This window comes from Nanorana parkeri, unplaced genomic scaffold, assembly GCF_000935625.1.
Source record: "Nanorana parkeri isolate BGI_ZX_2015 unplaced genomic scaffold, ASM93562v1 scaffold435, whole genome shotgun sequence".
Classification (NCBI taxonomy): domain Eukaryota; kingdom Metazoa; phylum Chordata; class Amphibia; order Anura; family Dicroglossidae; genus Nanorana; species Nanorana parkeri.
The window spans coordinates 843,542-859,973 of NW_017306703.1; the positions used below are offsets into that span (position 1 = coordinate 843,542).

Here is a 16,432-nt window from a genome sequence, read left to right on the forward strand (position 1 = left end):
ATATAAAATATTTGTACATTCATATCTGTGTTAAGGGTAATGCCCTGCAGGACAAGTATTTGCATTGTAAGATAATTCCATAAGTGCCATTTGTAGGGCAAGTATGTGGGTTTATTGTGGGCATGAGGTTTGGATTTATCTAACGGATTGAAAAAATTATGCAATCGATCAGCCATGACATTTTGACCACCCGCCTAATATTCAGTAGGTTCCCCTTCTCCTGCCAGAACAGTCCTGATCCATCGACGCATGGAGTCCACTAGACCTCTGAAGGGATGCTGTGGTATCTGGCACAAAGCTGTCAATAGCAGATCCTTTAAATTTGGTAAGTTGCAAGGTGGCGCCTCAATGCATCGGACTTGTTTTTCCAGAACATCCCACACATGCTTAATTGGATTGAGATCTGCAGAATTTGGAGGCCAAGTCAAAACCTCAAACTTGTTGTGTTCCTCAAACCATTCTTGAACAATTTTTGCACTGTGGCAGGGCGCATTATCCAGCTGAAAGAGGTCACTGCCATCAGGTAATACGGTTTCCATTAAAGGGTGTATTTGGTCAACAACAATTTTTAGGTAGGTGGTACTTATCAAACTAACATCCACATGAATGGCAGGACCCAAGGTTTCACAGCAGAACATTGCCCAAAACATAGCACTGCCTCTGCTGGCTTGCCTTATTCCCATAGTGCATCCTGGTGCCATCACTTTCCCAGGTAAACAACACACACACGCACCCTGCCATCCACATGTTGTAAAACAAAATGTGATTGATGAGATCAGGCCACCTTCTTTCAATGCTCTGTTGTCCAGTTCTGATGCTTATGTACCTATTGTAGGTGCTCTTAGCAATAGACACAGGTCAGCATGGCCACCTTGAAAAATCTGTGGCTACACAGTCCCATTCACAACAAACTGTGATGCACTGTGTTCAGACCCCTTTCTATCAGAACCAGCATTAACTGTTTCAGCAATTTGAGCTACAGTAGCTCTTCTATTGGATCGGACTACACGTTGCCGGTTCACCAGTTTTCCTTCCTTGGACCACTTGTGATAGGTCCTGACCCCTGCAGACCTGGAACATCCCACGAGAGCTGCAGTTTTGGAGTTGCTCTGACCCAGTCATCTAGCGATCGCAATTTGGTGCTTGTTAAAGTTGCTCAAGTCCTTGTGCTTTTTTTTGCTTCATTAAATCAACTTCAGGGGAAAAAAATATTCACTTGCTGCCTAATATATGCCAGCCACATCCAGGTGCCAATGTAATGAGATAATCAATGTTATTCACTTCCCCTCTCAGTGGCCATAATGTTACGGCTGATCAGTGTGTGTGTGTGTCCGTGCGTATATATACATGGGAGGTATATTGTGGAATACTGTATACACTGCGTTTTTTGCACTAGCTATAATTCTTATTATTCTTTTATAATGAATATTGGACTGCAACTTATATTCCGAATCACAATCTTCTGAATTTGCTCACCCCTCATGGCTTAAGAGGTGAATTGTATGCCATTATGGACTGAACATAAGATTTAAACAGCCAGGCAGGTGGCAGCTGTTTGCAGGTTTTATATGTGATTTTAGTATGCATCTGTGATTTTCCATGCATTTATGTCACTCAGGGTGAGCTCTGTGGTAGCCTGTGTTGCAGGTTCTGTGTAAGTAGCGAGATAAATCCTTGGTTCCAGTAATAATAGAATTATACATTGATATTTATCAAATCTTGAAATAGCAGAAGGGTCCCACACTAGCAAATAAGCGGTCAGGATTTCTCCATAATAATAGCATGAAGATGGTGGCCAGCCTCTCCTTCAGCAAGTTTCCCACATCTGCAAGCTGAGGAAAGCACATTGTGCATATAGTTTGTCAGCAGAGCATGCTAATATGCACATCTTGACTAAACTGAAATATTCATAGGGGTCTGGAGTCACGTCTTTTCATTAATAAATAATACAATGGTCCTTCCTCTGTATCCTGCCTCCAGCACACACACCTCACTTTCTAGTATCCATGCGAACAATGAGACAGTGAGATGAGTGTGCATATTAACCCCTTGAGTGACCGGTCTCCAAGCATATGAGCATTACCCTTACTGATCAGCTCTAACATTATTAAGTATCAACCCCTCATGTACATGTTGCCAGTTAATGACTATTAACTTCTCAGTGTCAAGTATGCAGTGTATGTGCATTACCCCTAAGTGAGCTGTCCCCAGCTTATGAGCATTAGCACCCAGTCGCAACAGCATGTGCATTAACTCCTCAGCACCCAGTCCTCAGCCCATGTGCGCTAACCCCTTCACACCCAATCCTCAGCCCATGTGTGCTAACCACTTCTAACTGCTAACCCAGTTGTCAACCCATGAGCACATGCTATAATCTCTTACTTGTCTTCTCTCATGTGCCTTAATCACTCAGCCCCATGCATGTTCATTAACCTCTCAGTGGCCAGCACATGTATAAACCCCTATCAGTGTTGGTGTGCCCTTTTTAACCTCAATTAGCCTCCGATTCCACTGAAACACTGCTCTTCCTTCGGTTTTCTCCCCACCACCTCCGCTGTCCTGAAATAACCTGCTTCAAGTTTAGTAGGCCCAGTTCCAGGGCACAGAGTTTAACCTCTGTAAAACTCTGTGTGAAGAGCACTATTCCCATCCAGCTGCTTTACTCTTCGTGAGTTTTGTGAATAGGAGCCCTCATGCAGCGCACTTCCCTGCCCCTGTCATTCACCTGCATGGCTATGATTATGTTTTGACTTTGTTGCTAATTATGAATAGATCAATAACCACCATTTGTATATCAAAGGGTCACCTGTACTGTCTGTTGTCATTCTCTATGCTCTTATCTCATGCACATAGCACCTGCTGTCATGTACTCCTCTCCTACACACATCGCCTGCCCTCATATTCTTTGCACTTCTCACCTGCACATATCCCTCTATCATACACTTCACACTCATTACCTGCAGATACAGCCTGCCATCATACACTCTGCACTCCTCCCCTTCACACACTGCCTACTGAGACACTTCTTAAGCATCTTGTGTAATATGCCCAACCTTGCCTGTTTTGGAACGGCACAGTTTTGCTAGTTAGCATTAAATACCTCTCAGTACACCTCTCCGTGGTGTAATTTAGCACAACCGTGGACAGCAGAAAAGATCTAGTAAAATATAAACAATATACAGATTGCCCCTTGATAGTGGTCACCATGGTGCAGCTGATATAAAATCCCATTACTGATCTGTGACTGGTAGCCTGAGCTTAAAAGAAAAAAAAAAAGATGGTCATAAACCAATAAATTATGACAGGTGTAGAAGAGACAAAAGTGCTAAATGGACAATAAACTAATGTTTTAATAAAAATACATAGCTTGTTGGAGAAACAATTAAATCATATTGGGGAATGACCACCAGATCTCTGCTTTTCCTCTATGCATGCAAATTGTTTTAAGGTAAGTATAACATGTTTCAGGAATCATTCATACCAGTGTGCAGTGCATTAAACGCATGTGTTATTGTGTTGCATTACAGCAGCCTACTAATTTGAATGGGCTGCCAAGCACATCACAACGTACATTTAGCATTTTCAGCAGCACAACATTTTAGTGTTCCATTTAGAATGAATGGCACATTGCAAGCACCATTTGAGCACTGCAATGGCCTTTTGAGGCAAAGTAATTATATTTTGACTTTTACATCAAGTGGTGACAGAGTGGTCTACCCCTCATTAGTATGACGTGCATTAAATGCATAGGCATGCTAGGTAAGCTTTGATTAAAACTGTAATAGCACTACTTTAAATACTAATCTTTAAAATTGTAATATCAAATAATTGTACTTACTATTACTACGACAGATGTGTGAAAATACTGTCTGCTCATAAATAATAGACTGCCAGATGTTGTAATGTTCAAAGTAGAACTCCAGGTAAAGGATAAAACTTGCAGTGTGGTGCTTTCTCCCCCCCGGAGCTGTAAAGATTAAATGCTCATTTTTGTCTAGAGAAACACTAAAAAACAGTTTTACTTACCTTATCAGGCTATATTGGACAGAAAAATATAAATGTAGTTCCCTAGTACAGATCCCTAAATATTAATTGATAGACCAATTTTTTGGGAGATCACTATGCTGCACGTAAGCAATTGTTTACTTTCTTTTGCCCATTTACTCTTCACAGACCCCCTAATGCTAATCGTGAGGTACCTACAGACATGAGAAGATATATTTGTCTGATTGCCAAAGGTGCCCAGCTGTGTGCCTTGCTACACCAACAAGCAGGTACAGCTGGCGTGCGCATGGTTTTGTCCTCATGCTGGCTGCCTTCTAATGTGTACGGGCACATTTTCACATGTGTTGCCATTTTCTTACACATTAACCCTTAGCTGTAGTCTAGTTCTGAGAAATGTGTATGACATAATTACAGACGATGAAGTCTCACAAAAGTGGGTAGAATCCTGTAACAGACTTGGTATTCAGTTCACTTCTCATTAACCAGTGTACAGGAAGCAGTTAGCTAGCAATCCTTGTTAACGGGGAACGGGCAACAGAGCCAAGAAATGAGAGTTTGCTACATTTTAATGCAATGAAGGGATAATGCTCCAGTGAAATTGCTACTGTAAAAGGGAAATTCAGGTTATACCCCAATAAAAGATTATACGTCAAAACAATGACAAAATATTTGAAAATCCCTCATTCCTGCACAACCATGGCATGCTCACCTTCAGTTGTGAGTTCACCACCAGAACTCATGACTGAATCACTTAACTATAGTTTCCTTCTTCTGTATGTTTACAAATAAGGATGTTGGTAAGGTACAGATCAGAGAGGTATATAATTAGGGTTCCCCAACTCCCACTGCTGGTCCAGCAAAACCTTTGGCCGTATTTACTGTGATGGATGAAAAATACAAATCAAACGCATTTCCGAACACAGATTGGTTATAAGCCCCCCAAATTCAGATGATATTCATTGTTTGATTGCTTTCTTCAGAGTCTTATGTCGGCAAAATGTCTAAATTGTATTTTCAAAAAACGAAAAGGATAAAAAAATAAAAGCATAAAAAAAACCTAAAATAAAAACCAAAAATAGAAAAATTATAACATGGGTACATTTCTGCCCAATCCATTTTTTAACAAAATTTTCCAGCAGTGCTAAAGTAAAAGACTGAATTTACAGGGAAGCTATAAAAATTTGCATTCACCTTATTTCAAGAGGGCATATTAAGATACTCAGAACATAAAAATGTTGTATCTAGATTTCTCTAAATGTTTTATTTCCTTGTCCAAAAAAACTACAGGCAATGTATTTTTAAATAAATAAAACTACAGCAAAAATACAAAAATTCTGACATTAGTTCAGTGATAGATTTATACAGCTAAGACAATAAACAGTCATCCTCTATTTACAAATGCCAAACTATTTTGTTTTAGTATTTTTAGAGTCCGTTTGAGACCTATTTCCAAAATTTGTGTTAGGTAATAAGATGGTAAAGGGTTACTCCTTGTTCCACATAACCAATGAAATAATTCACACACAGACCTTAGTACAATGTTAGGTAGGTTACTTTAAAAAAAATCAAACAGACAGCCATAGTTTCACTGCAATCACAACCTACAGGTATAGCCATGCTTTGACTGCACAACTGGCAACTATGGCTTTTGTTGGAAGAGCTGGTGCGTCAAAAGCTATTATTGGACTGGCCAGACTTTCAAACATTAACCTCATAGAACTCGATAGACTAGGCTTTTTCAGCCATGTACGATACTATGTTTGGACTCCAGCACAATACTGGGTCAATAGTGTTGTTAACAGAAGTACAATCATAAGTCATCAACTAGAGTACACAAGTGTGGACTGTTAAACGTTGTATGGCAAGGATGCAGTTTAGTTCCAGTCCTTAACCTTTTTCTTTAAGATTAAGACGCAATCATTTTTGAGCCCGTTCTAAAATCTCCACTGATTTTTCCATTAGAGAAACAGTAAAATAACTTTCAAATCAATCTGTCAGTGAATGTGCTGGGCAGCTTTTTCCTCCTTTAGCACTAAAACCGTGTCTACACAATGACTGTTTTCATAGCTTCAAGAGTTCTGTTGCATCTTGGTCTTTAAGCGAATAACAGATTGTCACTCCAGGTGTTTGGTTGTATAAAAAGCACTTGGGCCACCAAATTCCAAATTCACAACAAATATCTTATTTCTAAGCTCTTGAGGTGATTACATAAAGTCCATATGCTCATTATATACACTGCTTGCATCACAAGCAGGATCAGAAACGCATTTCTGCGTTAATTTCCATCATTGTTAAACTTATTAATGTTCATTTAGCTATTCTGAAGATATCTTGACCCAAATCTTAGCTCTTTTTTGAAGCAAACCAGGTGATATACTGAAGGCTAATATACATTTGTCCAAAAGAAAAAGACAGTTTGGCAAGGCTTTGTAGGCATACGTCCTTGCTTGCTTGAATGTATTAAACTCCTAAGTTGTTGAAAGGTATGACTTAGTGTTGAGTTAGTGTTAACAAGGAAGTTATAGTTGAGCAGCTTTTGTGTTAACTCCACCAGAAGAGTAATATGCTTAAGTTTTAATGTCAATTCTGATCCCAAACTGCATTCCTCAGTCGAGCAGGAGTTAAGAAACACCGGTGTGTGCACGCTACACTGGATCGGTGCGAGTGGACACAATCCATTGCACAGACTCCAAAGGCACTACTGGTTTTCCTGGCAAACGCCCGAACTTCCTCTCTTTCCAGAAAGGCCATCTTCCGTTTTGATTACACCATCAGATTCTCCATTCGTGAATGTCTTCTGTTTCTCTTTACTGGAGTACACAGACATGGGGGATATATTATTATACAGCTTACTTCCAAAAAAAAAAAAAAAAGGCAACCATATTACTAAATAAAATGATCTAGTCACTAACAAACTTTCCTGCTACCCAAGACTACAGCTAAGCTCGCCCCCTCATACCTGGACTAAAACCTGGTTGCCTATAGTACCCATGAGCTGCCTATGAACTAGTACTTATCATACTGATGGCATAGAATACTGCTTGATTTAAACATCCACAGCAAAAACATTACTGTGTATGCAAAAACTGATTGAGGCTACTCCTGCGGTTATTTGCCAAAATCATTAAACACACGTCGGCACGTCCATCCATTTTTGTGAAGGGGGTCACATTGTATATTACACAACAATACTCAATGTTTTATGGGTTCAGCCATTCTTTAATTCTGCTCCAGAATTAAAAACTCCAATTCACTCCTTACTCTCATGTCACACACACATGCACACACACACACACACATACTGTAATAAATATATCTTAAAAAGTAAATGGTAAACAAAAAATACAAATGTTTTAAAATAATTATTTAAATGTATATAAACACGGAACCTAGCAATTAGCCAAGGAAGTCACTGGGGCTTCTATGCTGATATGCATGTAGCAAGTGCCAGCAGGTACATCAGACCAGTTTGAAGTCAGAGTACCTTTATTGCAGGAAGTTGGAATCAGGCCATGCCTAATTTTACTTTTTTTCTACAACGAGTTTCAGTGGATGAACTTTTATAGTAACCCTAGTGGAAACTATAGCAATCTCAAAAAAAAATAGCAGGTAGAACAACATCTACAGAGAAGAGGCCAGGTCCCCTATGGCATTAGTTCTAGAGTCCTAAAAAACCTATACTACAATAAAAAAAAACCATTAAAAAGGCATTCTCAAGCACCAGGTAACATTAACATAACACTGGTTGATGGATTTTTACCTTTCTAGATCTGAACATTTGTTTTCAATTTTACTAAACTGGTATAGCCCGTGCCAAATGCTCTGAGGTTGATACCTGCACCCAATCCCTAACTCTACTAAATACTCCAACTACTTAAATTAGTACAGAGCATGACAAAACAATCACCGCTATTCATAGTTCAAGTTTGGCCAGTATTTGTTCACTATGTATATATACCTAGGGGCTAATTACTTATGTGTAACCCTGGAATATAATAAAGATCTACAGTACCTTACAAAGCCTATCACCTAACACTTTAGCATGAAGAGACCAAGTTTGTGCTAAATCTAGGAACCACCAAAAAGCTCTATTGACTCTGAAGATATGGCTGATAAGCATAGAGTGAGCCGGGAAAAACACTGGTAATATGGAGGTATTGCCAAAAGCAACCAATCACTGGTAACAGCTATCTAGAGCCGATTACTGAATACAAAAAAGGATTTTGTTTGTTGCTCTGGGCTATACCACATTTTTGTACTTAACATGTTTAAAATGATAATGCTGCAATAGACAAATGACAAACCAGTACGAGTTACCAAAAAATATCAAACAGCCCTTTCTACAATTATGTTTACTGAACCATAATCAAATTGAGGACATTGTTTAAATTCCTTCTATCACATCACCAGCCAAATAACTTCTATGGGGACCTGTACAGCTTAAAAATAAGATCTCACTGTAACAAGTTTAATACCAAAGGTTTTATTTTTCATACCAAACATTTCCTGAACTCTTTTCAAAAAGCACTTAAGTAAAATGACAAAAAAATAAAATAAAATCAGAATTATTTACACATAGGAAAGGAAGGGTATGTACAGAACATAAAATGTAAACTTCTTAAAATATAATAATTACAAATAAACAAGAATACAAATGCGTGAGTGGGATGTTTATAAAAATAAGGCATTTTAATCACAGCTGAATTTTAGTCGGTGCGAAACGTGCAGCCATTTAGAAGAAAGGTCTTTTGTATTTAGCAAGACGTACTGTGTCGGCAGACCTTTTCCAATCTAAAATCAATAGAGATACTGACGTTCATATGACACATTCTCACAATGTTACACTTCACATCTGCACCATAAATTGGTGCATATATTTTAAAAATACTGAAGGGTTTAAAGTGGATCTGCTAATTAAACACAATGGAGCACCCATTTTTTCCATTGGAGCAATACTTAAATATCAATTTAATAATAATTAGTGACATCGCTGAAGGGTTTCCACCCCGATGATGTCAGCAGTTGCTAGTCAACTGGTTCTTTTCCCTGCACTCAATAGGTAAATAGCTCCTTATGCTATACAAAGTGGTTAAATGTATTTTCATGTCTGGACTCTGTGATATATTTTATAAGGTATCATATTTAAAATGGAGTAATTCAAAATAAAATAGTTGACTAATCCTCGTCACCACCGAATTAGTCAAGTTATAAATTTCACTGCAAGATATCTACAGGCAAGAAAAGGACATACATATATATCATATAACACGCATAGCCAGCACACCCATTCCTGCTATTATAATACAATGTTCAGTTCCCTAGCAGAGCCACATCCATTAAATCATCATCTTCACCCATTAGGTAAGTTGGACTGGGTCGTCCTGCTCTATCTGAAGACAGCAGAGGGCCTCCGCCCATGGACAGCGTTGGGTCAGAAGAAACTGGTGATTTTGACCAGCTCTCTGGCTTCATGCTGTAAGACTTCTTCTTTTCTCGATCCCTATCCTTGTCTTTTAGCCTCTTCTTCTCTTTCTTGTGTTTTTTGTGTTTTTCAGCACTGTACTCTGGTTGAGTACGGCTACCGCCTCCTCCATCATCTGAGCTAGGACTATTTTGATAAGATTTCTCAGCGATCGAGGAAGACCCCGATTCACTTTCACTATCATGGGCTTGTGGGGTATATGCTGGTGATTTGTTGTGGCTTGGAGAACAGCGCTCATGCTTTGGGGTTGACCCACTGATTAAAGGGGAGCCATAGCTCTTAGGCATTTGTGATCTCACGCTATCTCCACTTCCTTCACCTGGCTTCTGAAGAGTAACCTTTGACTTGATGCTAGGTGATCCTCCATCATGCTTGCTGATGATAATTTTAGCTACACCGGTGCTCCCTGACCCCTTAGAATCCCCTTTCTTGGAAGGATCAGAAGATCCTCCAGAGACTGAAACCTTTGATTTGTCTTTTTCACTCTTCTCCCGTTTTGCTGTAAATTCACCTCCTACAAGTCCATGTTTTGATGACATTCCATGGCAGGGGGCTCCAGGGTTGCCTCCCCCACCAGCTCCCTCCATAGAATCCTCTGAACCAGGGCCTCCAGTTCCCACCCCATGTTTAAGTTTGTCTATGACTGCTGTAAGAGAAGGTTTCTTATTTCTACTAGGGGACTTCCCTTTGGAACTACCATGGAGATTCTGAGAGACATTGGAGCCACCTGAAAAAGATGATGATGATGAGGATGAAGATGATGAGGAAGAAGAGGAAGAGGATGAAGATGATGAGTTTGGTTTCTGTGAAAGAGATCCTGAAGACACAAGACCTGCTGAGGATTTCATAGTGGAACTGGAACTTCCACTAGACATATGAGAACTGCCTGAGCCAACCGGGGATTTGGCTTTGGAAGAAGGTGGAGTGGTTGGCATTGGTTTCATTGGTGATGACAACTTGTCAGAACCCCCAGAAGGCCTAGAATGTGAGGGGGAAATATTTGGTTTGGACAGCGAGGGGTTCATTAGCACAGATGGTTTTCCTTGTGGTTTATTCTTGCTACTTCCAGAACTATTAGTTCCACTGCCTAGCCCATGCTTGGTGATAGGTGAAGACCCTTGCTTTCCGAGGGACTGAGAACCAGTTTTAGACTGGCTGCTTCCGGATCCGGTTTGTCCAGTGTACATTCCACCTGCTCCTCCTCCTATTTTCATACCAGAAGACCCATCAGACTTACTGTTCTTAATCTTTCCCGATGATGAAGAGGATGAGGACGATGAGTGGCTATGATGACTTTTGCTACCTGAAGAATTTCCTGAACCACTGCTTGAATACTGACTATGGGAAGACGGTTTGCCAACACTCATTGTGCCTTTGGGAATCTGAATAGTAATTTTGGGTATGGGAGGAGTGGCCATGCCAGGAGGAGTCTGGGATCTTCCGGATGTCCCTGGAGATTTTGAACCTCCAGAACTGGTAGGAGGGGTAAAAGGTCGACTGGCAATGTGAGAAGGTGATTTTCCTTCTGACTCTACTTTTTTGCGTTTAGGTGGCTTATCCTTGCTTTTACCATCATTAGAGGGTGTTCTGCTGCGTTTTCCAGATTTTGCATCTAACCCTGATCCCTGAATTCCACTCATACTTCCCGCTCCCCCATTGCTTCCCTCTTTAGTCCTCTGCTTTTGTGGCCTATCTTTTGTTAATTCTCCTCCAAGTAAGGGGCTCTGGCTCCTACTATGTGCTTCAAGAATATCTACCACACCTAGTCCTTTACCACCTCCAATGATGCTGAAATCTACTGTTTCAGCTCCTGACCCTACCTTATACTTGCCTTCACTCCCATCAATAGGAATTCCTGAAACTACACTCAGTGATGCTAGCCCTTGGCCAGGAAAGTCCTTAAAATCATGATCATCACTCTGGCTGCTGTCTTCATTGAAGTCATCTGTAAAACCGCTCTGGCTGTTCAATAACTCTGGGTTAAAGTCCACACTGTTGAAGAAATTATTAGAAGAGTCACTGTTGGGGCTTCCGTTGGCCTCCGCAATAAGATCAGCTGCATCTGCATAAGGATTATCTCCACCACCAGAACCATCCACTGGGAATACATCTGTGTCAAACAGAGTGCTTTGAGAGTGTCCAGAGCTAGAGGAGTCTCTGACAGGAGTGCCGAGGTTAGGACAATCTTCCCCAGTCCCTGGAAGCTTTGAAGCTTCCTCTGCTATGTCTGACAGGATATCTGTGACATCTGGAATCATGGTGTCTGTACTTGGGAGCCGAACCATTCTTTGCATACCAGACTGGGTATGAGTCATGGGCTGCTGATATACTGTTGGTGGAGTGCCACATTGGCTAGGTGCTGGTGTGATGTGAGGTGTATCCAGTGCATCACCCGTCATGCTTACATCAAATATTGGGTTTTGTGAGTCCACATCCATAGAGAAAAGCTCCCTCTGGAAATCATCTTCAGTCTGATTTTTCATCTTTTCGGCACCTGTCCGGAGCCTTTTTTTCTTTGGCTTTCCAGTACAAGATGGACCTAGTTCTGTGCGAGGAGATCCAGAAGAATTTTGCCTTTCAAGAGGGCTACTACCATACAAAGTGGAGAAATCTTGTGCTGGGTTTTCCTTTAATAGGTTCATAAGCATAGGATGGTTCTTTGTATTACTTGCTGGTGAGGAAACAGGTGGTGGAGTAAGATGCGGAGGTGTTGGACTTGAACCAAGATTTCCTCCCACATTTCCTGTGATCTGAAGAAGACTGGTTAGGATGGGATTTTGAGTTACTTTGCTAAAGTCTTCACCATGGCCAGTAGAGTCATGTCGTTCTTTGACCCCCATGTTAAATAGGGCAGGGATGGGTCCCGAGGAATACGAGCTGGTTGGAGTTGTAATACCACTTAAAGCATTTGAACCTGTGGTCATGCCATATCCTGGACTACTGGCTGGAGGCAGATTCTTTTTCACCATGTCTTCCACAGTCTCTGCAATAAGAGACAAAGCTGGTGTGTCAGCCTGAATGGTCTCTGCTTTCCTGCGAATAGCTCTCATGGTGACTGGAATAGACATGCACCTATGTCACAGAAGAAGGGAAAAAAGGCACAAGTTTAAGATATGTACACAAAAAGAGATTATAAGAGTCAAACAAGTACATTATCCTAATTACTGAAGAACTATGTATTTCACCTCTAAATTGTTAGCATTTTGCTCTTGAAATAACAGCTACTACCTGTGATGCATTATATACAACAAACACAGCAATTTCTTACTACACGCCAATATGTCTGTAATTCTCCCTAATCCACAATGGCATGTCAATGCAGAATAGTTATCTGTCCAGGTCAACATCTAGCAGCAGATTGGTACAATTGCCTGTACTGCCAAAGTGGTCTCTTGAGATCTTACTATTCGTTTAAATTGCAGTTAGCAGCCTCGGAGCCAGAGCTCAGCTTTGATGCCCCTATTTGTACCCCTGCTGCTTCATACAGCTTCTAATAGACAAACATCTAAAATATGCAAGTTTAATATGTTTACAATTAATTACAGAGGGTTATTCACAAAGCTAGCCGAAGGATCAGCCGTAGTTCTGGCTGATACTTCGGCCGCCGGAGCTCGAAGGGCTGCTGTATGGGCTATTCACTATAGCCCGTACAGCTCCCGAAGCTGGCCGAGCCGAAGGCATATGCTTCGGCTCAACTAAGCTGAAGTGAAACCCGAAGCAGGGGGAAGGCCGGCCATTGGCTGGCCAAAAGCCTCGCAACTGACAGCTGAGCGGAGCCATCTGTGATCTCACGGCTGGCTCCGCCTAGTTGCAATGACAGATCAGTGTCCCCAGGTCATAAAACAATGACAACTTGGCGGAGCCAGCCGTGACGTCACGGCCGGCTCCGCCCAGTTGTTATTCATTGGCCGGGAAGACTCTAACAGGTCCCGGCCAATAGGAAACAGTTGTTTCTTTTTTTTAAAAAGAATCTTTATTTTTTATAATAATGTTTAATTTTTTCATTTAAAAAAAAATCTTTATTTTTTAAAATGTATCATTTATTTACATTTGTTAAACATTTTTTCTACTTTTTTTCACTGTTGTTCTATTCTGCTCGCTACCACGGAGGTGGTACGAATGCTATTCACTCACTTCCGCCCGTCCCCTATGAGAATAGACCGAACGGCAGCGAGTAGCCTGCCGGAGGTTCGGCTCAGCCGATCCAGATGTTGGATCGGCTGAGTCGAACTCCTTCACTTTGGCTTAGTCGAACATGCTGAGCAAGCCAACGTGCAGCTGATTTCAGCCGATGTATGGCTGAAATCAGCTGTACAAGCCTGAAGTGAATAGCCGAATAGCGTTGGGCTCACTTCACCTCGGGTGGGTTATTCACTAAGCTTCCTTCGGCAGCTTTGTGAATAACCCTCCTAGTATTAGTAACATAAAAAATGAACACAGCCACATTTTGGTTTTTATAGTGTCTTCATCATCACATTTGGTAATGCTACCCTCTCAACCTATTCTCCATACTAGGTTCTCTGATGGAAAACATTTCCTGCCAGCCCGATGCCAAACCCACACTTTGTGCTCTGACACCTCTCCCTACTGTCTGCAGTACATGCCCTTGCACAACTGCCCCTACATTTTCTAGTAGTTAAACGTAATGTGTTGCACACTACTTTTCCTGGCGAATCCCCCCCCCCCCCCCCCCCCCCCCCCCCCCCCCCCCCCCCCCCCCCCCCCCCCCCCCCCCCCCCCCCCCCCCCCCCCCCCCCCCCCCCCCCCCCCCCCCCCCCCCCCCCTTTTTTCACCCACACATTTTTTTTCCACCAGCTCACACCCCCAACCCACATATTTTCTAGCATCTCTCCCCCTATTGTCCACATGATATTATCTGGGAATCTCTCCCCCTATTTGTCACACTAAATACTCTGCTAGCCACCACAATAAAGATATCCTAGCAGGAAGACCTAACTAGACCTTCCTGCCCAATGACAGGGATGATCTAATAAGATGTTTTTCTCTGCAAGGCTCTTGTGTGAAATTGGGCAAACTATTTATACACTCAAAGGATGATAACATGAGTCCCATTACTTATGCACCTCTGAAATGTAGACCAACTGCACGACTGAAGTTGCAGAATCTAAGACCAAAGTCTTACCAGTTTATTCAGAGAAAGGAAGACTCTGGCTATGCTGGTGTCTAGGGTGAGACCCAGATACCCCAGGGGATGAGTCAATTACAATTTCTATACCTTTACCAGCCATCCAAACTCTTCTAGTGTCTGAAGAGTGATTATGGACGTTGGTCCAACGATGACTGCTCCCTTAACTGGAGGTGATCCATGTAACCTTTGATCGGTATGCCCTTTTACTCGCAGAAGGGCAAGCATCAAATAGTGTTGGAACAGAGGACCCCAGCTGAAGGGGAGGTCAATTAATTGGTACTATTTGTTCCTTACAGAGAAGCTCCTAATGATCTGAGAAAATAGTGATGTTTAGGTACTCAACCCTAATGTCTACTAACGTCACAAAGTCCCCCAAGTGAAGATAGGCTATCACAGACTAAATACATTTCACTTTTAATTTGCTGGGCCGATAAAGACGTTGAAAGTCCAGAATGGGATGGAGGCCTGGATTTACATCTGTGGCCTCCAAATCCTGGATCAGGGACTTAGTATACTCCACAAGAGTCTTGGTGATCAAGGCCAAAGCCAATACAGCTTGCAATAAGGAACCCACCAGTGTACACATGGAGTGGGAGAAGAGCTCAAGTTCTTTGTATGTAGAGTCTTTAAAGAATGGAGCATCCTTCACTAAGAGCCCTGTTAAGGTGAGAAATAAGTGCGCCTGCTGCTGGTGGGAAAATTCATTTTTCAACAAGCGAAATTTAGCAGAATGGTTAGAGATGGGATTATAGTTCCTATGGGCTGGCGTTCAGTTTTGGCATAGCGTCCAATCTTTCTGTAAGCAGGAGTATAACCTACAGTTCATCAGTATAATATGCTCTTTCCCTCAAGAAAGAAAATCAATTGCTTAAGAAAAAAACTACTACTAATATCAGTTCCTAGTATGTTTAAAAAAAAGTGTATACATGATGCGGGAGTTGGAGTTGCTGCAGGTGAGGAAATTCGTTTTTTTTTACAAAGTCCTCCACCAAGAGGAATTGGACAGAAAAGCTCACCTGGGGGAAAGGAAAGGTATGTCCAGGTGCTTCCAAATCCCTGTAGATAAAGTTGTCAAACAAGGAGGTGAGGAAACACCTTAAGAAACCATTTAGCCTAACGAGATGCCAGGTCTTTCACCTTGTTCAAGGAGGGAGCAGATGAATCCTCCAACTTAAATGTGTTCTTAAGCACCTAGGGGCCGGGCAAACCACCTCAATAATCAGAGAGACTGTTCCTCTTTTTTGTTTAGACAGAACAAGGAAATGTTGCTCTGGGTATCCTCATCACTGAAAGAGAACAGGATTGAGCCTTAGACGCCCGTTCAGAAGAAGGTACCGCATGTTTGAGCTCTACTTTACGGAGAAGTGGGCACTTAAAACAGCTATGGTCAGGTTGTGCCACAAGTTTTAAAAGAGGCAACATAAACCCCTCAATTGGAGAGGAGAAGGCATCTGCAACAAAGTAATTAGAATGCTGCACTGCAGAAAACAATAAGGTGCAGAAGCAATCAACTGGGTAGCTAGTGTACAGGTGTCAAAAAACAAGCTTTTTTCTGTTGCAGTTTAACTAGATGCTGCAGACAGAACATTCAGTAAAGTATGATTGTGCTATACGATCACCTGCCTCTGCAACCTGCCCTCCATCTTGTGTGAGACATTAGCACAAGCAATCAAGCAAGAAAGGCAATTGGCAAAAGGAAACAGGAATAAACTCTTTCATAAAGTATGTCCATGTGCCACACCCAAATCCCCTACGGGGTACTCAAGATTACCAGGAAAGCCATTGCATGACCAGGC

The 16,432-nt window shown here is 41.7% G+C and overlaps 1 protein-coding gene across 3 annotated transcripts in view; it reads right to left on the reverse strand.

Moving 5' to 3' along the window:
• Positions 1 to 6,572: 6,572 nt before the first annotated feature.
• The window catches only part of MED1 (mediator complex subunit 1), a 51,624-nt gene continuing 41,764 nt past the window's right edge, over positions 6,573 to 16,432 (reverse strand). The window contains exons 17-18 of one of the 3 annotated variants that reach the window (XM_018560164.1): positions 11,319 to 12,559; positions 6,573 to 6,815 (exon numbers count right to left, since the gene is read on the reverse strand). In XM_018560164.1, coding sequence (XP_018415666.1) covers positions 6,769 to 6,815; positions 11,319 to 12,559 — 1,288 coding nt within the window. In that variant the 3' untranslated portion in view covers positions 6,573 to 6,768. Of the gene's footprint in view, positions 6,816 to 9,141; positions 12,560 to 16,432 lie in introns of those variants that run through there. The other 2 variants (XM_018560165.1, XM_018560163.1) reach the window with 2 other exon arrangements.